This window comes from Triticum dicoccoides, chromosome 6B (assembly GCF_002162155.2).
Source record: "Triticum dicoccoides isolate Atlit2015 ecotype Zavitan chromosome 6B, WEW_v2.0, whole genome shotgun sequence".
Lineage (NCBI taxonomy): Eukaryota > Viridiplantae > Streptophyta > Magnoliopsida > Poales > Poaceae > Triticum > Triticum dicoccoides.
The window spans coordinates 674,925,506-674,947,267 of NC_041391.1; the positions used below are offsets into that span (position 1 = coordinate 674,925,506).

General features: G+C 46.0%; 1 protein-coding gene across 1 annotated transcript; it reads left to right on the plus strand.

Moving 5' to 3' along the window:
- The first annotated feature begins 16,444 nt into the window (after positions 1-16,444).
- LOC119323608 (probable protein phosphatase 2C 27) lies at positions 16,445-20,572 on the plus strand. Its single transcript, XM_037597301.1, has 4 exons — positions 16,445-16,785; positions 18,590-18,814; positions 18,906-19,117; positions 19,585-20,572. The coding sequence occupies exons 1-4, from the start codon at positions 16,732-16,734 to the stop codon at positions 20,150-20,152; spliced, it is 1,059 nt and encodes a 352-aa protein (XP_037453198.1). The 5' UTR covers positions 16,445-16,731; the 3' UTR covers positions 20,153-20,572.
- The last annotated feature ends 1,190 nt before the right edge of the window (positions 20,573-21,762 follow it).

Genomic DNA, 21,762 nt, shown 5'->3' on the forward strand with positions numbered 1-21,762 from the left:
ACACACTTAAGGTTCAATGACGCTAGGGTTATAGGGAATAGATATACGTGGTTACCGAATGTTGTTCGGAGTCCCGGATGAGATCCCGGACGTCACGAGGAGTTCCGGAATGGTCTGGAGGTAAAGATTTATATATGGGAAGTCCTGTTTTGGTCATCGGAAAAGTTTCGGGTGCTATCGGTAATGTACCGGGACCACCGGGAGGGTCCCGGGGGTCCACCAAGTGGGGCCACCGGCCCCAGAGGGCTGCATGGGCCACGTGTGGGAGGGGACCAGCTCCAGGTGGGCTGGTGCGCCACCCCACCAGGGCCCAAGGTGCCTAGGGTTTGGGAAGGGGGCGCCTCCACCTTACTTGGGGGGCAAGTTTCCCCTCTTCCCCCCCTTGGTCGCACCCTAGATGGGATCTAGGGGCTGCCGCACCCCTTGGGGTGGGAACCCTAGAGGGGGCGCAGCCCCCTCCCTCTCCCCTATATATACTTGAGGTTTTGGGGCTGCCATACACAAGAGTTTTCACCTCTCCAGGCGCAGCCCTACCTCTCTCCCTCCTCGTCTCTCGCGGTGCTTGGCAAAGCCCTGCTAGATTACCACGCTCCTCCATCACCACCACGCTGTTGTGCTGCTGCTGGACGGAGTCTTCCTCAACCTCTCCCTCTCTCCTTGCTGGATCAAGGCATGGGAGACGTCACCAGGCTGCACGTGTGTTGAACGCGGAGGTGCCGTCCGTTCGGCACTAGGATCTCCGGTGATTTGGATCACGATGAGTACGACTCCTTCAACCCCGTTCTCTCGAACGCTTCTGCTTAGCGATCTACAAGGGTATGTAGATGCACTCTCCTTCTCTCTCGTTGCTAGTCTCTCCATAGATAGATCTTGGTGACTCGTAGGAAAATTTGGAATTTCTGCTACGTTCCCCAACAATGGTATCAGAGCTAGGTCTATGCGTAGATTCTATGCACGAGTAGAACACAAGTTGTTGTGTGCGTTGATTTTGTTCAATATGCTTACCGTTACTTGTCCTATCTTGTTTCGACGGTATTGTGGGATGAAGCGGCCCGGACCGACCTTACACGTACACTTACGTGAGACAGGTTCCACCGACTGACATGCACTTGTTGCATAAGGTGGCTAGCGGGTGCCAGTCTGTCCCACTTTATTCTGACCGGATTCGATGAAAAGGGTCCTTATGAAGGGTAAATAGCAATTGGCATATCACGTTGTGGTTTTTGCCTAGGTAAGAAATGTTCTTGCTAGAAACCCATAGCAGCCACGTAGAACATGCAAACAACAATTAGAGGACGTCTAACTTGTTTTTGCAGGGTATGCTATGTGATGTGATATGGCCAAAAAGAATATGATGAATGATATGTGATGTATGAGATTGATCATGTTCTTGTAATAGGAATCATGACTTGCATGTCGATGAGTATGACAACCGGCAAGAGCCATAGGAGTTGTCTTTATTTATTGTATGACCTGCGTGTCATAAAGCCATGTAATTACTTTACTTCATTGCTAAACCGTTAGCCATAGTAGTAGAAGTAATAAGTTGGCGAGACAACTTCATGGAGACACGATGATGGAGATCATGATGATGGAGATCATGGTGTCATGCCGGTGACGAAGATGATCATGGCGCCCCGAAGATGGAGATCAAAGGAGCAATATGATATTGGCCATATCATGTCACTATTTGATTGCATGTGATGTTTATCATGTTCTTGCATCTTATTTGCTTAGAACGACGGTAGTAAATAAGATGATCCCTCATAATAATTTCAAGAAAGTGTTCCTCCTAACTGTGCACCATTGCGAAAGTTCGTTGTTTCGAAGCACCACGTGATGATCGGGTGTGATAGATTCTAACGTTCACATACAACGGATGTAAGACAGATTTACACATGCAAAACACTTAGGTTGACTTGACGAGCCTAGCATGTACAGACATGGCCTCGGAACACAAGAGACCGAAAGGTTGAGCATGAGTCGTATAGTTGATATGATCAACATGACGATGTTCACCGATGATGACTAGTCCGTCTCACGTGATGATCGGACACGGCCTAGTTGACTCGGATCATGTATCACTTAGATGACTAGAGGGATGTCTATCTAAGTGGGAGTTCATTAGATGAACTTAATTATCCTGAACATAGTCAAAAACCCTTTGCAAATTATGTCATAGCTCGCGCTTTAGTTCTACCGTTTTAGATATGTTCCTAGAGAAAATATAGTTGAAAGTTGACAGTAGCAATTATGCGGACAGTAGAAGGCTTATGTCCTTAATGCACCGCTCGGTGTGCTGGACCTCGAACATGGTCTGTGGATGTTGTGAACATCTGACATACACGTTTTGATGACTACATGATAGTTCGGTAATGTTAAATGGTTTAGAATTGAGGCACCGAAGACATTTTTGAAATGTCGCAGAACATATGAGATGTTCCAAGAACTGAAATTGGGATTTCAGGCTCGTGCCCATGTCAAGAGGTATGAGACCTCCGACGATTTTTCTAGCCTACAAACTAAGGGAGAAGATCTCAATCATTGAGCTTGTACTCAGATTGTCTGGGTACAACAATCACTTGAATCGAGTGGGAGTTAATCTTCGAGATGAGATAGTGACGTTTTTCCAAAGACATTGCCACCAAGCTACTAGAGCTTCATGATGAACTATAACAGGGATAGATATGATGATCCTTGAGCTATTCACAATGTTCGACACCGCGAATGTAGAAATCAAGAAGGAGCATCAATTGTTGATGGTTAGTGAAACCACTAGTTTCAAGAAGGGCAAGGGCAAGAAGGGGTACTTCATGAAACGACAAATCAGTTGCTGCTCCAGTGAAGAAACCCAGGGTTGAACCCAAACCCAAGACTAAGTGCTTCTGTAATGAAGGAACGGACACTGAAGTAGAATTACTGTAGATACTTGGTAGATGAGAAGGCTGGCAAGGTCGATAGAAGTATATTGGATATACATTATGTTAATGTGTACTTTACTAGTACTCCTAGTAGCACCAGGGTATTAGATACCGGTTCGGTTGCTAAGTGTTAGTAACTTGAAATAAAAGCTACGAAATAAACAGAGACTAGCTAAAGGTGAGCTGACGATATGTGTTGGAAGTATTTCCAAGGTTGATGTGATCAAGCATCGCACGCTCCCTCTACCATCGAGATTGGTGGTAAACCTAAATAATTGTTGTTTGGTGTTTGCGTTGAGCATAGACATGATTGGATTATGTCTATCGCAATACAGTTATTCATTTAAGGAGAATAATGGTTACTTTGTTTATTTGAATAATACCTTCAATGGTCTTGCACGGTTTATTGAATCTTGATCGTAGTGATACACATGTTCATGCCAAAAGATATAAGATAGTACCACCTACTTGTGGCACTGCCATGTAAGTCATGTTGGTATAAAACGCATGAAGAAGCTCCATGTTGATGGATCTTTGGACTCACTCGTTTTTTGAAAAGTTTGAGACATGTGAACCATGTCTATTGGTGTATATGCATGAAGAAACTCCATGCAAATGGACCGTTTGGACTCACTTGATTTTGAATCACTTGAAACATGCAAATCATACCACATGGGCAAGATGACTGAAAGCCTCGTTTTCAGTAAAATGGAACAAGAAAGCAACTTGTTGGAAGTAATACATTTTGATGTGTGCAGTCCAATGAGTGCTGAGGCACGCAGTGGATATCGTTATGTTCTTACTTCACGGATGATTTGAGTAGATACTGTATATTTACTTGATGAAACACAAGTCTGAATTATTGAATGGTTCAAGTAATTTCAAGTGAAATTGAAGATCATCGTGACAAGAGGATAAAATGTCTATGATATGATCATAGAGATGAGTATCTGAGTTACGAGCTTTGGCACGCAATTAAGACATTGTGGAAATTGTTTCACAATTAATACCGCCTGGAACACCATAGTGTGATGGTGTGTCCGAACATCATAGTTGCACCCTATTGGATATGGTGCGTACCATGATGTCTCTTATCGAATTACCACTATCGTTCATGGGTTAGGCATTAGAGACAACCACATTCACTTTAATAGGGCACCACGTAATTCCGTTGAGATGATAGCGTATGAACTATGGTTTAGAGAAACCTAAGCTGTCGTTTCTTGAAAGTTTGGGGCTGCGACGCTTATGTGAAAAAGTTTCATCCTGATAAGCTCGAACCCAAAGCGGATAAATACATCTTCATAGGACACCCAAAAACAGTTGGGTATACTTCCTGTCTCAGATCCGGAAGCAAAAGGGATTGTTTTCTAGAATCGGGTCCTTTCTCGAGGAAAAGTTTCTCTCGAAAGAATTGAGTGGGAGGATGGTGTATACTTGATGAGGTTATTGAACCATCACTTCAACTAGTGCGTAGCAGGGCACAGGAACTTGTTCCTATGGCACCTACACCAATTGAAGTAGAAGTTTATGATAGTGATCATGAAACTTCGGATCAAGTCACTACCGAAACTCGTAGGTTGACAAAGATACGTATTACTCCATAGTGGTACGTAATCCTGTCTTGGAGGTCATGTTGCTAGACAACAATGAACCTACGAGCTATGGAGAAGCAATGGTGGGCTCGTATTCCGACAAATGGTGAGAGGCCATAAAATCCGAGAGAGGATCCATGTATGAATACAAAGTGTAGACTTTGGAACAACTACTTGATGGTCGTAAGGTTGTTGAGTATAGATGGATTTTAAAAGGAAGACGGAGCATGATGGTAAGTATCACCATTAAGAAAGCTCGACTTGTCGTTAAGATGATTTCCGACAAGTTCAAGGAGTTGACTACGGTGAGGCTTTCTCACTCGTAGAGATGCTAAGAGTCTGTTGGAATTGGATTAGCAGTTACTGCATTATTTATGAAATCTTGCAGATAGGATGTCAAAACATTGTTTCCTCGACAATTTTCTTGAGGAAAGGTTGTATGTGATACAACCAGAAGGTTTTGACAAATCCTTAAAGACGCTAACAAGTATGCAAAGCTCCAGCAACCCTTCTAAGGACTGGGGTAAGCATCTCGGAGTTGGAATGTACGCTCTGATGAGATGATCAAAGAATTTTGGTTTATACAAAGTTTATGAGAAACTTGTATTTCCAAAGAAGTGAGTGGGAGAGCTATAGCATTTCTGATAAGTATATGTGAATGACATATTGTTGATCCGAAATGATGTAGAATTTCTGGAAAGCATATAGGGTTATTTGAAAAGTGTTTTTCAATAGAAAACCTGAATTAAGCTACTTGAACATTGAGCATCAAGATCTATGAGGATAGATCAAAAAACGCTAAATGGTACTTTCAAATGAGCACATACCTTGACATGATCTTGAAGGTGTTCAAGATGGATCAGTCAAAGAAGGAGTTCTTGCCTGAGTTGTAAGGTATGAAGTTAAGACTTAAAGCTCGACCACGACAGAAGAAAGAGGAAGGACGAAGGTCGTCCCCTATGCTTTTGTCATAGGCTCTATACGATATGCCATGCTGAGTACCGCACCTAATGTGTGCCTTGCCACATGTCTGGCAAGAGGGTACAAAGGTGATCCAGGAGTGGATCACTAGATAGCGGTCAAAACTATCCTTAGAGGAATAAGGAAACATTTCTCAATTATGGAGGTGATAAAGAGTTCGGCGTAAAGGGTTACGTCGATGCAAGCTTTAACACCTATCCGATTGACTCTGAGTAGCTAAAACGGATACGTATAGTGGAGCAACCATTTGGAATAGCTCCAATTGGAGCATGGAAGCAACATTTACAATATGACCTAGAGATTTGCGAAGTACATACGGATCTGAATATTGCAGACCCATTGACTAAAACCTCTCTCACAAGAAAAACATGATCAAACCCCAGAACTCATTGAGTCTTAATCACATGATGATGTGAACTAGTTTAGTGACACTAGTAAACTCTTTGGATGTTGGTCACATGGCGATGTGACCTGTGAGTGTTAATCACATGGCGATGTGAACTAGATTATTGACTCTAGTGCAAGTGGGAGACTGTTGGAAATATTCCCTAGAGGCAATAATAAATTGGTTATTATTATTATATTTCCTAGTTCATGATAATCGTTTATTATCCATGCTATAATTGTATTGATAGGAAACTCAGATACATGTGTGGGTACATAGACAACACCATGTCCCTAGTAAGCCTTTAATTGACTAGCTCGTTGATAACGGGATCACATCATTAGGAGAATGATGTGATGGACAAGACCCAATCCTAAGCCTAGCACAAAGATCGTGTAGTTCGTATGCTAAAGCTTTTATAATGTCAAGTATCATTTCCTTAGACCATGAGATTGTGCAACTCCCGGATACCGTAGGAATGCTTTGGGTGTACCAAACATCACAACATAACAGGGTGGCTATAAAGGTGCACTACGGGTATCTCCGAAAGTGTCTGTTGGGTTGGCACGAATCGAGACTGGGATTTGTCACTCCGTGTGACGGAGAGGTATCTCTGGGCCCACTCGGTAGGACATCATCATAATGTGCACAATGTGACCAAGGTGTTGATCACGGGATGATGTGTTACGGAACAAGTAAAGAGACTTGCCGGTAACGAGATTGAACAAGGTATCGGCATACCGACGATCGAATCTCGGGCAAGTACAATACTGCTAGACAAAGGGAATTGTATACGGGATTGAATAAATCCTCGACATCGTGGTTCATCCGATGAGATCATCGTGGAACATGTGGGAGCCAACATGGGTATCCAGATCCCGCTGTTGGTTATTGACCGGAGAGTCGTCTCGGTCATATCTGCATGGTTCCCGAACCCGTAGGGTTTACACACTTAAGGTTTGATGACGCTAGGGTTATAGGGAATAGACATATGTGGTTACCAAATGTTGTTCGGAGTCGCAGATGAGATCCCGGACGTCACGAGGAGTTCCGGAATGGTCCGGAGGTAAAGATTTATATATGGGAAGTCCTGTTTTGGTCACCGGAAAAGTTTCGGGTGCTATCGGTAATGTACCGGGACCACCGGGAGGGTCCCGGGGGTCCACCAAGTGGGGCCACCGGCCCCATAGGACTGCATGGGCCAAGTGTGGGAGGGGACCAACCCCAGGTGGGCTGGTGCGCCCCCCACCAGGGCCCAAGGCGCCTAGGGTTTGGGAAGGGGGCGCCTCCACCTTACCTGGGGGCAAGTTTCCCCTCTTCCCCCCCTTGGCCGCACCCTAGATGGGATCTAGGGGCTGCCGCGCCCCTTGGGGTGGGAACCCTAGAGGGGGCGCAGCCCCCTCCCTCTCCCTTATATATACTTGAGGTTTTGGGGCTGCCATACACAAGAGTTTTCACCTCTCCAGGCGCAGCCCTACCTCTCTCCCTCCTCGTCTCCCGCGGTGCTTGGCGAAGCCCTGCTGGATTACCATGCTCCTCCATCACCACCACGCCATTGTGCTGCTGCTAGACGGAGTCTTCCTCAACCTCTCCCTCTCTCCTTGCTGGATCAAGGCATGGGAGACGTCACCGGGCTACACGTGTGTTGAACGCGGAGGCGCCGTCCGTTCGGCACTAGGATCTCCGGTGATTTGGATCATGACGAGTACGACTCCTTCAACCCCGTTCTCTTGAACGCTTCCGCTTAGCGATCTACAAGGTTATGTAGATGCACTCTCCTTCTCTCTCGTTGCTAGTCTCTCCATAGATAGATCTTGGTGACTCGTAGGAAAATTTTGAATTTCTGCTACGTTCCCCAACAACTCGGTAGGACATCATCATAATGTGCACAATGTGATCAAGGAGTTGATCACGGGATGATGTGTTATGGAACGAGTAAAGAGACTTGCCGGTAACGAGATTGAACAAGGTATCGGGATACCGATGATCAAATCACGGGCAAGTACTATACCGGTAGACAAAGGGAATTGTATACGGGATTGATTGAATCCTTGACATCGTGGTTCATCTGATGAGATCATCGTGGAACATGTGGGAGCCAACATGGGTATCCAGATCACGCTGTTGGTTATTAGCTGGAGAGTTGTCTCGGTCATGTCTGCATGGTTCCCGAACCCGTAGGGTCTACACACTTAAGGTTCGATGACGCTAGGGTTATAGGGAATAGATAAACGTGGTTACCGAATGTTGTTTGGAGTCCCGGATGAGATCCCGGATGTCACGAGGAGTTCCAGAATGGTCCGTAGGTAAATATTTATATATAGGAAGTGAGGTTTTGGTCACCGGAAGTGTTCCGGGCATCACCGGTAATGTACCGGGACCACCAGAAGGGTCCGGGGGTCCACCGGGAGGGGCCACCAGCCCTAGAGGCTTGCATGGGCCAATAGTGGGAAGGGACCAGCCCCTAGGTGGGCTGGGGTGCCCCCCCACCAAGGCCCAAGGTGCCTCAAGAGAAGAGGGGGGCAAACCCTAGGGTAGATGGGCCCTAAGGCCCACCCCAGGTGCGCCTCCCCCTCTCCCCCTTTGGCTGCCACCCTAGATGGGATCTAGGGGCTGCCGCACCCCTTGGGATGGGAACCCTAGAGGGGGCGCAGCCCCCTCCCTTCCCCCTATATATAGTTGAGGTCTAGGGGCTGCCCAACAGATGAGTTATTCTCTCCAAGGCGCAGCCCTACCTCTCTCCCTCCTCATCTCTCGCAGTGCTTGGCGAAGCCCTGCTGGAGTGCCACGCTCCTCCATCGCCACCACGCCGTTGTGCTGCTGCTGGATGGAGTCTTCCCCAACCTCTCCCTCTTCCCTTGTTGGATCAAGGCACGGGAGACGTCATCGGGCTGCACGTGTGTTGAACGCGGAGGCGCTGTTGTTCGGCGCTTAGATTGGAATCAACCGCGATCTGAATTGCTACGAGTACGACTCCTTCATCCGCGTTCTTGTAACGCTTCCGCTTAGCGATCTACAAGGGTATGTAGATGCACTCCCATCTCTCGTTGCTAGTCTCTCCATAGATTGATCTTGATGATGCGTAGAAAATTTTGAATTTCTGCTACGTTCCCCAACAAGCACCTCCCAATACCAGTCCAGCGGAGCCCAGTCCCGAACATGGCCCTGATAAAGCAGGCCTCCACCGCCGAGTCAACGACGACGAGGATGCGGGATAGGCATCGTCGACGTCGATGCGGGAACTACTTCTATATATAGTTAAATAAAGTAGTTTTATTAATTAAATCAACTAGTTCAACTACTAAGCATTTACTATAAATAAATAAAGTAGTACTTACTAAAAACAAACTACTTCTATATATAGTAAAATAAAGTAGTTTATTAAATCAACTAGCTAGTTCAACTATATATGAGACACTTACTATAAATAAAATAAAGTAGTACTTACTGAAAATAAACTAGTTTAACTATATAGTTCTATTATTTTTCTAACTAATTATATTAAACACTTTCTCTTCTTATTTTTTCCTTTTTCCTCTATTCTAAATATGAACATATTCATAAATGACTTCTATCATTCATAATTTTCCTATACATACACAATATGAACATATACATAAATTGACAAAAAAAATATTATGACAAAAAAATCATTAAAATTCTATGAACAAAATTACAACAGAAAAAAATCATAAAAATTCTATGAACAGAAAAAAATCATAAAAATTTGACATATTCGATCTTTGCATATATTTGAACATACAAACATGCATATTCAACAATAATATCACCAAAAAAATCTATTAACAGAAAACAAATCTAACACAATATGAACAAATTAATTACACAATATGAAAAAAAATCTAACAGAAAAATCTATGAACTACACATCTAACAAAAAAATCTATGAACTACAAAAAAATCTAACAAAAAAACTATAAAATAATCTAACAAAACCTAACTCAATTAACTACACATTTAAATTATACTACACATCTAAACTAACTACTACTAACATCAAATTAAATTAGCAAAAATTTTGCTCACGACGACGATGTTGGGGACGGCGACGGCGACGGCGAGGTGCGGCGCGGGGCGGGGCGGCGCGGCGACGGGGCGGGGCTGCGCGGGCCGGGGCGGGGCAGCGACGGGCAGGGGTCGGCGGCGTCGCGGGGCACGGTGGTGCGGGGTGTGGGCGGCGACGGCGTCGGGGCGGTGCAGGACGGCGTCGGGGCGGCGCAGGACCGCGCGGGGCGATGACGGCGACAGCGAGGCGGAGACGGACGGGCAGCCTGGCGGCGTCGGGCGGCGGGGAAGAAGAACTGAACCAAATTTTCACGAGTGCTGCTTATATAGGCAGAGCATTGGTCCCGGTTCATGGCACCAAGCGGGACCAATGCACCCCTTTAGTCCCGGTTGGTGGCACCAACCGGGACCGAATGCCTCTTTTCAGCAGCCCAAAGGGCGGGAAACAGAGACATTTGGTCCCGGTTGGTGCCACAAACCGGGACAAAAGAGGGGCATTGGTCCCGGTTGGTGCCACCGACCGGTACCAATGCACCCCTTTAGTCCCGGTTGGTGGCACCAACCGGCACCAAAGGTGACACCAACCCGTTGTTGGGTTTCTAGTCGTATGCAGGCCGTGGGGGCCCAGTAGGAGGCACTTTTTTTGTTTTTTTGTTTTCTTTACTTATTGTTTCTGTTTTTATTTTTTTCCAGGTTTTTTTGTTTTGCTTTCTACATTATTTATTTTCTTTTGTTTTTTGCTTTATTTCTTAATTCTTTTTTATTTTAGTTTTAGAAAAATTATAAACTTTCTGTTAGTGCCATTAGTTTTCAAATTTGAAAACACTTTTTTGTTTTTTTGTTTTCTTTCTTGCTTTACTTATTTTATTTTGTTTCTACTTACAACAAAATACTTATTGTTGCTATTTTTATTTTTTTCCTAGTTTTTTTGTTTTGTTTTTTGTATTATTTATTTTCTTTTGTTTTTTGCTTTATTTTTTAATTCTTTTTTGCTTTTAGTTTTAAAAAATTATAAACTTTCTGTTAGTGCCATTAGTTTTCAAATTTGAAAACACTTTTTTTGTTTTTTTGTTTTCTTTCTTGCTTTATTTATTTTATTTTGTTTCTACTTACAACAAAATACTTATTGTTGCTATTTTTATTTTTTTTCCAGTTTTTTTTGTTTTCTACATTATTGAGCCGTTGGTCCCGGTTCGAGCCACCAACCGGGACCAATGATGGTGGGCCAGGAGCGAGGCCCATTGGTCCCGGTTCGTCCCACCAACCGGGACCAAAATGTCCAGACGAAGTGGGACCAATGGCCCACGTGGCCCGGCCGGCCCCCGGGGCTCACGAACCGGGTCCAATGCCCCCATGAGTCCCGGTTCTGACTGAACCGGGACTAATGGGCTAACCCGGCCTGGACCTTTGCCCCCTTTTCTACTAGTGTTTTCTTCTACAAGAACCTACACGGATAGTTCTCACATCCTAGACGGCACCCACGAAAGGATTACGACTCCACGCTCATCCTCATCCATTCAGGGATTTTTGTTTCTCTGCAAGGAACGTTGTTTGAGAGATTTGGAAGCATCGAAACGACACCATCTGCAACAATGCTTATCCCCTTGAAGCCCACGTCCCCAGTCGAGTGCTGAGAAAGGCAATGCCTCGTGGATGGTGGGCATGTTGTGCGGTGATCTGCGGGGCTTCTTTAGAACGTTGTTTGTGTGGTGGGTTTGTCGAGTAGCTACTTTTAGTCCGGTGGACAATTGGTGGTAGCGTTTTGTGATGTGACGCTGTAGTGTGGACGGCTTACATACCATTGTTTCGCTTTGATACACGATACACAAGCGTGTACATATTTTAGAAGTATATACTTTCTTCTAAAAGAACCTAGAGATAGTTCTCACATCCTGGACGGCACCCACGAAAGGATTATGACTCCACGCTCATCCTCATCCATTCAGGGATTTTTGTTTCTTTGCAGCGAACGTTATTCGGGAGATTTGGAAGCATCGAAACGACACCGTCTGCCACAACGCATCTCCCACTGAAGCTTGTGCCCCTAGCCAAGTGCTCGAGGAGGGCAATGCTCGGCGCACAATTGTCATGTTACGTACACGTTGATCTGCAGGGCTTCTTTTGAGGAGTTGTTTGTTTGGAGGGTTGTCGAGTAGCTGCTTTTAGTCCCATGGACGGTTAGTGGCAGCGTTTGCTAATGCGATGTTGTTGTGTGAACGGCTTACATACCATTCTTTCGCTTTGATACACGATACACATGCTTATACATACTTTAGAACTATACTTTCTTCTACAAGAATCTAGAGATAGCTCTCACATCCTGGACGGCACTCGCAAAAGGATTACGACTCCACGCTCATCCTCATCCATTCAGGGATTTTTGTTTCTCTGCAAGGAACGTTGTTTGAGAGATTTGGAAGCATCGAAATGACACCGTCTGCAACAATGCTTCTCCCCTTGAAGCCCACGTCCCAGTCGAGTGCTGAGAAAGGCAATGCCTCATGAACGGCGGGCATGTTATGCGGTGATCTGCGGGGCTTCTTTAGAATGTTGTTTGTGTGGTGGGTTTGTCGAGTAGCTACTTTTAGTCCGGTGGACGCTTCATGGTAGCGTTTTGTAATGTGACGCTGTAGTGTGGATGGCTTACATACCATTGTTTCGCTTTGATACACGATACACATGCTTGTACATATTTTAGAAGTATATACTTTCTTCTACAAGAACCTAGAGATAGTTCTCACATCCTGGACAACACCCACGAAAGGATTACGACTCCACGCTCATCCTCATCCATTCAGGGATTTTTGTTTTTTCGCACCGAACGTTATTCGGGAGATTTGGAAGCATCGAAACGACACCGTCTGCCATAACATCTCCCACTGAAGCTTGTGCCCCTAGCCGAGTGCTCGAGGAGGGCAATGCTCGGCGCACAGCTGTCATGTTACGTACACGTTGATCCGCGGGGCTTCTTTTGAGGAGTTGTTTGTTTGGAGGGTTGTTGCGAGTAGCTGCTTTTAGTCTGGTGGACGGTTGGTGGCAGCGTTTGCTAATGCGATGTTGTAGTGTGGACGGCTTACATACCATTCTTTCGCTTTGATACACGATACACATGCTTATGCATGTTTTAGTAGTATACTTTCTTCTACAAGAATCGATAGATAGCTCTCACACCCTGGACGACACCCACGAAAGGATTACGATTCCACCACGTTCATCCTCATCCATTCAGGGATTTTTGTTTGTTCGCACCGAATGTTAGTTGGCACATTTGGAAGCATCGAAACGACACTGTCTGCAACAATGCATCTCCTCTGGAAGCCCACGTTCCCATTCAAGTGCCGAGGAAGGCAATGCCTCATGAACGGCGGGCATGTTATGCGGTGATCTGCGGGGCTTCTTTAGAATGTTGTTTGTGTGGTGGGTTTGTCGAGTAGCTACTTTTAGTCCGGTGGACGCTTCATGGTAGCGTTTTGTGATGTGACGCTGTAGTGTGGATGGCTTACATACCATTGTTTCGCTTTGATACACGATACACATGCTTGTACATATTTTAGAAGTATATACTTTCTTCTACAAGAACCTAGAGATAGTTCTCACATCCTGGACAACACCCACGAAAGGATTACGACTCCACGCTCATCCTCATCCATTCAGGGATTTTTGTTTTTTCGCACCGAACGTTATTCGGGAGATTTGGAAGCATCGAAACGACACCGTCTGCCATAACATCTCCCACTGAAGCTTGTGCCCCTAGCCGAGTGCTCGAGGAGGGCAATGCTCGGCGCACAGCTGTCATGTTACGTACACGTTGATCCGCGGGGCTTCTTTTGAGGAGTTGTTTGTTTCGAGGGTTGTTGCGAGTAGCTGCTTTTAGTCTGGTGGACGGTTGGTGGCAGCGTTTGCTAATGCGATGTTGTAGTGTGGACGGCTTACATACCATTCTTTCGCTTTGATACACGATACACATGCTTATGCATGTTTTAGTAGTATACTTTCTTCTACAAGAATCGATAGATAGCTCTCACACCCTGGACGACACCCACGAAAGGATTACGATTCCACCACGTTCATCCTCATCCATTCAGGGATTTTTGTTTGTTCGCACCGAATGTTAGTTGGCACATTTGGAAGCATCGAAACGACACTGTCTGCAACAATGCATCTCCTCTCGAAGCCCACGTTCCCATTCAAGTGCCGAGGAAGGTAATGCCTCATGAACGGCGCGCATGTTATGCGGTGATCTGCGGGGCTTCTTTAGAATGTTGTTTGTGTGGTGGGTTTGTCGAGTAGCTACTTTTAGTCCGGTGGACGCTTCATGGTAGCGTTTTGTGATGTGACGCTGTAGTGTGGATGGCTTACATACCATTGTTTCGCTTTGATACACGATACACATGCTTGTACATATTTTAGAAGTATATACTTTCTTCTACAAGAACCTAGAGATAGTTCTCACATCCTGGACAACACCCACGAAAGGATTACGACTCCACGCTCATCCTCATCCATTCAGGGATTTTTGTTTTTTCGCACCGAACGTTATTCGGGAGATTTGGAAGCATCGAAACGACACCGTCTGCCATAACATCTCCCACTGAAGCTTGTGCCCCTAGCCGAGTGCTCGAGGAGGGCAATGCTCGGCGCACAGCTGTCATGTTACGTACACGTTGATCCGCGGGGCTTCTTTTGAGGAGTTGTTTGTTTGGAGGGTTGTTGCGAGTAGCTGCTTTTAGTTTGGTGGACGGTTGGTGGCAGCGTTTGCTAATGCGATGTTGTAGTGTGGATGGCTTACATACCATTCTTTCGCTTTGATACACGATACACATGCTTATGCATGTTTTAGTAGTATACTTTCTTCTACAAGAATCGATAGATAGCTCTCACACCCTGGACGACACCCACGAAAGGATTACGATTCCACCACGTTCATCCTCATCCATTCAGGGATTTTTGTTTGTTCGCACCGAATGTTAGTTGGCACATTTGGAAGCATCGAAACGACACTGTCTGCAACAATGCATCTCCTCTCGAAGCCCACGTTCCCATTCAAGTGCCGAGGAAGGCAATGCCTCATGAACGGCGGGCATGTTATGCGGTGATCTGCGGGGCTTCTTTAGAATGTTGTTTGTGTGGTGGGTTTGTCGAGTAGCTACTTTTAGTCCGGTGGACGCTTCATGGTAGCGTTTTGTGATGTGACGCTGTAGTGTGGATGGCTTACATACCATTGTTTCGCTTTGATACACGATACACATGCTTGTACATATTTTAGAAGTATATACTTTCTTCTACAAGAACCTAGAGATAGTTCTCACATCCTGGACAACACCCACGAAAGGATTACGACTCCACGCTCATCCTCATCCATTCAGGGATTTTTGTTTTTTCGCACCGAACGTTATTCGGGAGATTTGGAAGCATCGAAACGACACCGTCTGCCATAACATCTCCCACTGAAGCTTGTGCCCCTAGCCGAGTGCTCGAGGAGGGCAATGCTCGGCGCACAGCTGTCATGTTACGTACACGTTGATCCGCGGGGCTTCTTTTGAGGAGTTGTTTGTTTGGAGGGTTGTTGCGAGTAGCTGCTTTTAGTCTGGTGGACGGTTGGTGGCAGCGTTTGCTAATGCGATGTTGTAGTGTGGACTGCTTACATACCATTCTTTCGCTTTGATACACGATACACATGCTTATGCATGTTTTAGTAGTATACTTTCTTCTACAAGAATCGATAGATAGCTCTCACACCCTGGACGACACCCACGAAAGGATTACGATTCCACCACGTTCATCCTCATCCATTCAGGGATTTTTGTTTGTTCGCACCGAATGTTAGTTGGCACATTTGGAAGCATCGAAACGACACTGTCTGCAACAATGCATCTCCTCTCGAAGCCCACGTTCCCATTCAAGTGCCGAGGAAGGCAATGCCTTGTGCATGGCGGGCATGCTATGCGGTGATATGCGGGGCTTCTTTACAACGTTGTTTGTTGGAGGGTTTGTCGAGTAGCTACTTTTAGTCCGGTGGCCGCTTGGTGGCAGCGTTCGTAATGCGACCGTGCAGCGTGGACGGCTTTTATACTCTTTTCATCTTTAATATACGTTTGCAGTATTATGTATGACACACATATGTAAATATATCTTTCTTCTAATATGGTAATTCTCATATAGGTGAGAATTAACCAAGTTCCATCTAACCCCTGCACCCATTTCACTTTACAAGAAAACCATGGATAGTTCCACGAGAAAACCATACGCTCCAACCAATCATCTTCTCTAGATAAAGAAAAAACGGGCACGGTAAGCATGCATGTTTTCTTCTTCTTTTGGACAGCATGAGCGTGCCAAACATTTTTTCCCCACCGAGTGAAAAACGAGCTCCACGGGATAACAGAACGTCAAAAAATAAATAGAAACAAGATGCCGAAAAGAGAAGGAAAAAGAAAAAAAGAACTCATGGCCCACCGGGGGCTCTAACCAGCACGTGTTCCCCCCGGCCTCTCCCTCGAATAAATACCCCCTCTATCCTCCGTCTCCGTAACGAAGCAAACCAGCCCGGAAACAGAGCAGAGAGAGAGAGAGAGAAACCAGCAGCGAATCCCACACAGGATCCGCCTTCCCTTCCTTTTCCTACCCCCGATCGAAACAGAGAGCTAGCTAGAGAGATAGATATTCCCGCGAATCTTCTGCTCCGATTCCAAGCCCGTCCCGGTCTCGATCCCGTCCCACGCCCCCTCCCTCCGCCTTCAATCCTTCTTCATCGGTACCAGAGCACCCCTGCGGCGGCGGCAGTTCGAGTCGAATCGCTCCTCCTCCTTCGTCTTCGTCAGGCATGTGCGTGGAGGGATTCGAGGACGCGCAGATCGAGAGGCCGGCAGATTTCGCGGTGGGTAACCCCCTCCCCTCCCCTGTTCCACGCCCATTCGATTTGACTCTGTTTTTCTTTCGATGTTCTTGTTCCTGTGTGGATTTCGCTGGCTGAATCCGGTGGTTTTCCTTTCCGCCGCGAGAAGATGGGGTCGAAATAGATGTCTTTCTTTCTCCTTTCGTCTTTGATTCGTGCGAGTTAGTTGCTGCTTCGGTCTGGACGGTCGATTAGTCGAGGAGAAGAAGAAGAAAAACACTAGTGGGTTGGTTGCTTCGTGCACACACTTTGCGTGCTGCTTGAATGCTTCCGTTTCTCCCCTTCCCTTCCCCTGAAACCCAGAGCCAAGTATATAGTAGTAGCACAGATTATTTGGCACTAGTTTACTTATTGCAGCTGGAATTAATGAACCACTCCCATTATCTTATCTTTTATTAGCAAGAATACTACTACTAGTAATATCATCCTACTATTATTATTATTAGCAAGAATATATTACTGTATTATTATTATATCTCCCCTTGTGTGGAAGGTGTGAACAGAGGGATATGCCTTGAATTGTTCGGCGGCCGAGAAGTTTCTACTACTACTAGCTGGGATTAAGCCAGCCGGGGCGGCGTGCCGCAAAAGCGAAATCTTTTTTGTTGCCCTGGCTCGGCGGATGTCATGCCCCATGTCTGCTTCCGCATGTGCATTGTTGTTCTCATGCGGTGCTTCTGATCCTGCGATGAAAATCGTCATGTCGGATTTCCAGTTGACGTGGTTGCTCCATATCCTCTCGTCTTCTGCCGCAGAGATATCTCCGTCTGACAAGGAAAGATATTTGCATCTGAAAGTTAGGACAAACTGCAACTGTTCATAAAAATCAACGTCTGCAAAGTTCACAACTAGCAGTGCTCTGCTTTCTTTATTTCTCTCACTAATTGAGGTTAAATTATACTAACACCAAAGAGGGCTGGGTGTCCTTTATATGTTTTAAATAAGTGCTGGAGAAACATTTTTGGTTCAACAAATGGTAATCATCCATCATCATCATCTGTGTTCTTTAGTCTTTACATGTAGAACAGTCAGCGCCGGTAAAGTTCAGATAGTGCTGTACCCCTTTCTGCATTGAGGCCAAGGAAAAGCTGGCCTTTTTCGTGCTGTCAAGCCTCCGGGGACGACACGTCCTTGGCAATTTCCTAGTGATCTATGTGCCTTTATAGGTCTGAATTACATAAATCATGGGGTAGCTTTTGTCCCTTTAGCTTGCAATTATGGGTTGCAATGCAGGCAGGCAGGTAGTGGGCTGTGGGGTGGTGCTCAAGAATGTACACCTGGAAGCTTGACATTCCTCGGCTAGTCGGTACTCAGTAGCACCTTCTGGGGCTTGCGGTTCGCGGTTTTGTCAATGCGTTCCTGTGCATTTTGGGGGTTTTTGTTTATGGGTGCCCACACTCGAAATGGCTACTCGTGGCATTCTTTGTCGAATAAGGGATTGCCGTCTGTCGCCGACTTGACCGAGTTGGGCTTCTGTTTGTGCGTCCCTTTCAGCTAGGTGGATTAGTGTTGCTGCAAGCCTGCAAATCATCCACTCTCTGTGTGATGGATGGTGGTGACGTTATTTAAGCTATTGCAGAGTTGTTGACAGGGTTGAAAAATTGGGAAGATATATTCATTTAAGCTGGCTATTGTGTTAGTAAAATGCTGAGTTCATCCTTTGTATCATTGATCCAAATGTGGCCTGCTATCCCTTAGTGCTATCTTTTTTCCAAAGCTGATGCAGTACCTTGTTTCTTGATCAGACTGCTGTGATCTAACCTTCTGTTAATTGGGTAATGTGCAGATGGAGAGAGTCTGTGAGAACACAGTGTCCATTGATTTCAAGCAAGCCAAGATGGTGACTGCGATGGGAGAAAGTTGGCACAATTTTGTTCCAGCTATCCGCTCAGGGGATTGGTCTGACATTGGTGGCCGTGATTACATGGAAGATGCGCATGTGTGCATCCCCAACCTAGCCAAGAATTTTGGTTACAACATGGTGGATGATGAAGTTATTTCCTTCTATGGGGTAATTGCTTACTCACTTTCTCAAATCTGGTTGTTCAGCTTCATAGTTAATGTTCTCTTTCCTGACATCATCATATCCTTATGATTCTCAGGTATTTGATGGACATGGTGGAAAAGATGCCGCACAGTATGTTCGCGACAACTTGCCGCGGGTCATCGTGGAAGATGCTGCTTTTCCTCTTGAGCTTGAGAAGGCAGTCAGGAGGTCGTTTATGCAAACTGACAGTCAGTTTGCAGAGAAGTGCTCTCTCCAGGATGGGCTTTCTTCTGGAACAACTGCACTTACAGCAATGATTTTTGGAAGGTACTATTCTCGTGACCTGCAATCCGGGCTCCTACTTAACTATTATCATTTCATTTGTGAACAGAAAATCGTAATGCAGCAGAGTACTGGAGTTGACACTAGATTACTTTATCCTTGGCATGCTAAATCTGAATCCTAGGTTTACCGTACTAGTAGCAGGCCTGTTCTCAATTTTGTTGCTCATGAGAGATCTTTCGCATGTTCCCTGAGTGTCAGTCAGTCAAGAAGTATTTGAACTTAGCCTGACCATTTCTCAAAGCTACTACAGATTAGTTGATCATAATGAAAAATTACGAAGATGCTCCAGGCAGAGGTTAAATTTATGATAACTGCTACACTTAGGACCCCCAACTGCCATACATCGTGTTATTTATAATAGTATGCGTTGGTACTTTCTACAGTAAGTCGCTTTGTTATCGGGTGAATTCTGGTGATTAGCAATGCTAATTCTTCATGTTCTTTTGCAGGACTCTTCTGGTCGCAAATGCTGGTGATTGCCGGGCAGTCCTTTCCCGGCGCGGCGCCGCAATCGAAATGTCCAAGGACCACAGAACCTGCTGCCTGAACGAAAGAAAGCGTGTGGAATCTCTAGGCGGCTACGTCGACGACGGCTATCTGAACGGCCAGCTAGCGGTGACCAGAGCGCTCGGGGACTGGCACCTCGACGGCCTCAAGGAGATGGGCAAGCCGGGAGGCCCGCTGAGCGCCGAGCCGGAGCTCAAGATGATCACGCTGACCAAGGACGACGAGTTCCTCATCATCGGCAGCGACGGCATCTGGGACTACTTCTCCAACCAGAACTCGGTGGACTTTGCGCGGCGGAGGCTCCAGGAGCACAACGACCTCCGGCGGTGCTGCAAGGAGATCGTGGAGGAGGCGATCAGGCGGGGCGCCACCGACAACCTGACGGCGGTCATGGTCTCGTTCCACCAGGAGGCCCCTCCCCAGATCAGGGTGAACAGGGCGGGCAGGGTCGAGCGGAGCATCTCGGCCGAGGGGCTCCATAGCCTCAGGGTGCTCCTGGAAGGCCAGTGATCTCCGACGACGGCGCGCCATTGTCGCCTTCTTCTTCTTCTGCATTGCTGAGTGTCAACTGTAAGTACCGATCCACCGTCGTCGTCGACATGCCAGTTGTGGCTCCATTGTTACCTTGGAGGAATAAAACCAACGAACCTGGAGATCTCACCCGCCATTGTGAATTGTGAGGCACCTGTAAATATATGTTGGGAGCTTAATTAGGGTGGTAAGGGAGTCAGTAGCGTGCATCCAGGGGGCTTTGAGGCTCATTATGAGATGAGATGAGATATGTTGTTCCCCTGTTTAAGTTTTGTCTGTAAAAGAAACCATTCTCTGGTTATTGTGTTATTGTATCAGTGTAACTTGAGTTGTCTCATGTGATGAGCCATCGCCTCGTTGATCACTGATATGATGAGATGTGTTCTTCCCCCCGTTTAAGTCTTGTTGTATTTGATCATTTGTTTAATTGCCATGTTTAAGTCTTGTTATATCTATCATCCTCTACTTGGAATACACCAAGAAACTATTTCCGCCTCAAAATAAGTGTTGTGGTTTTAGTACAATAGTGTGGTTTTAGTACGATAATGTTGTATAAAAAAACAAGCAAGTGAAATTAACGGAAACTATAATGTGTTGGATAATCAGCAACTGGTGTTCACTAAGGGTCAAAGGCCATTACATATACATGTGTGGTTAAGTGTAGAAAGCCCCTTATATAATGGAATGTACAGAAAAGGGACTATACATATCTAATACCCCGATCAAACTCATGGTGGATCAACAACATTGGATTTGGAGAGAATAAAATCATGCTGCGCTCAAGTCTGTGCCTTCATGTAGGAGTCTGCCAACTGTAACTCAGAGGGCACATAGTGAAGAGCAAGAGTCTGGTCCTGCACAACATCACGCATAAAATGGGCATCCGCACCGATGTGCTTGGTGAGCTCATGCTTCACCGGGTCACATGTAATACTGAAAGCACCGGTACTGTCAGACAATAAGGGAGTCGAGGTAGTAGCAGACACCCCAAAATCCTCAAGTAACCACCGTAACCAGATCACCAAAGCCGTTAACATAGCCATGACTCGCAACTCGGCCTCTGTACTCGAGCGAGAAACTGCAGTCTGTTTCTTTGTCTTTCAGGCAATGAGAGAGCCACCAAAAAAGACACAGTAAGCAGATAGCGAGCTCGATCAGAGGGATCACTAGCCCAGGTAGCATCAGAGTAGGCCTGGAGCTCAAGGGAGCTGGAGCGGGGAAAGAAAAGGCGTTGAGGGATCGTGCCATGAAGATATCGTAGAACACGGAGGAGATGACTATAGTGGACAGAGGTGGGGGCTGAGACAAACTGACTCGGGATGTGAACAAGATAGGAGATGTCAGGACGTGTAACAGTAAGATAGACAAGGCTGCCAACGAGGTGACGATAGCGAGTGGGATTAGGAAGAGGGTCACCATCAGAGGCACGAAGCTGAACGTTGAGCTCCATAGGAGTCACAATTGTGAGCTCATCACCGAGAGCAGCGCGAGCAGGAAGATCCGGAATATATTTTTCTTGGGAGATGTAGAAGCCATCAGAGGTCGAGGAGATCTCAATCCCAAGAAAATAGCGAAGTGGACCAAAATTA

Excerpts from the sequence above, each read along its gene's own strand:
- LOC119323608 (XM_037597301.1), top strand. The coding sequence starts at position 16,732 with ATGTGCGTGGAGGGATTCGAGGACGCGCAGATCGAGAGGCCGGCAGAT. Across the intron at positions 16,786-18,589 it reads AGAGGCCGGCAGATTTCGCG|ATGGAGAGAGTCTGTGAGAA; the intron begins GTGGGTAACCCC and ends GGTAATGTGCAG. Across the intron at positions 19,118-19,584 it reads ACAGCAATGATTTTTGGAAG|GACTCTTCTGGTCGCAAATG; the intron begins GTACTATTCTCG and ends GTTCTTTTGCAG.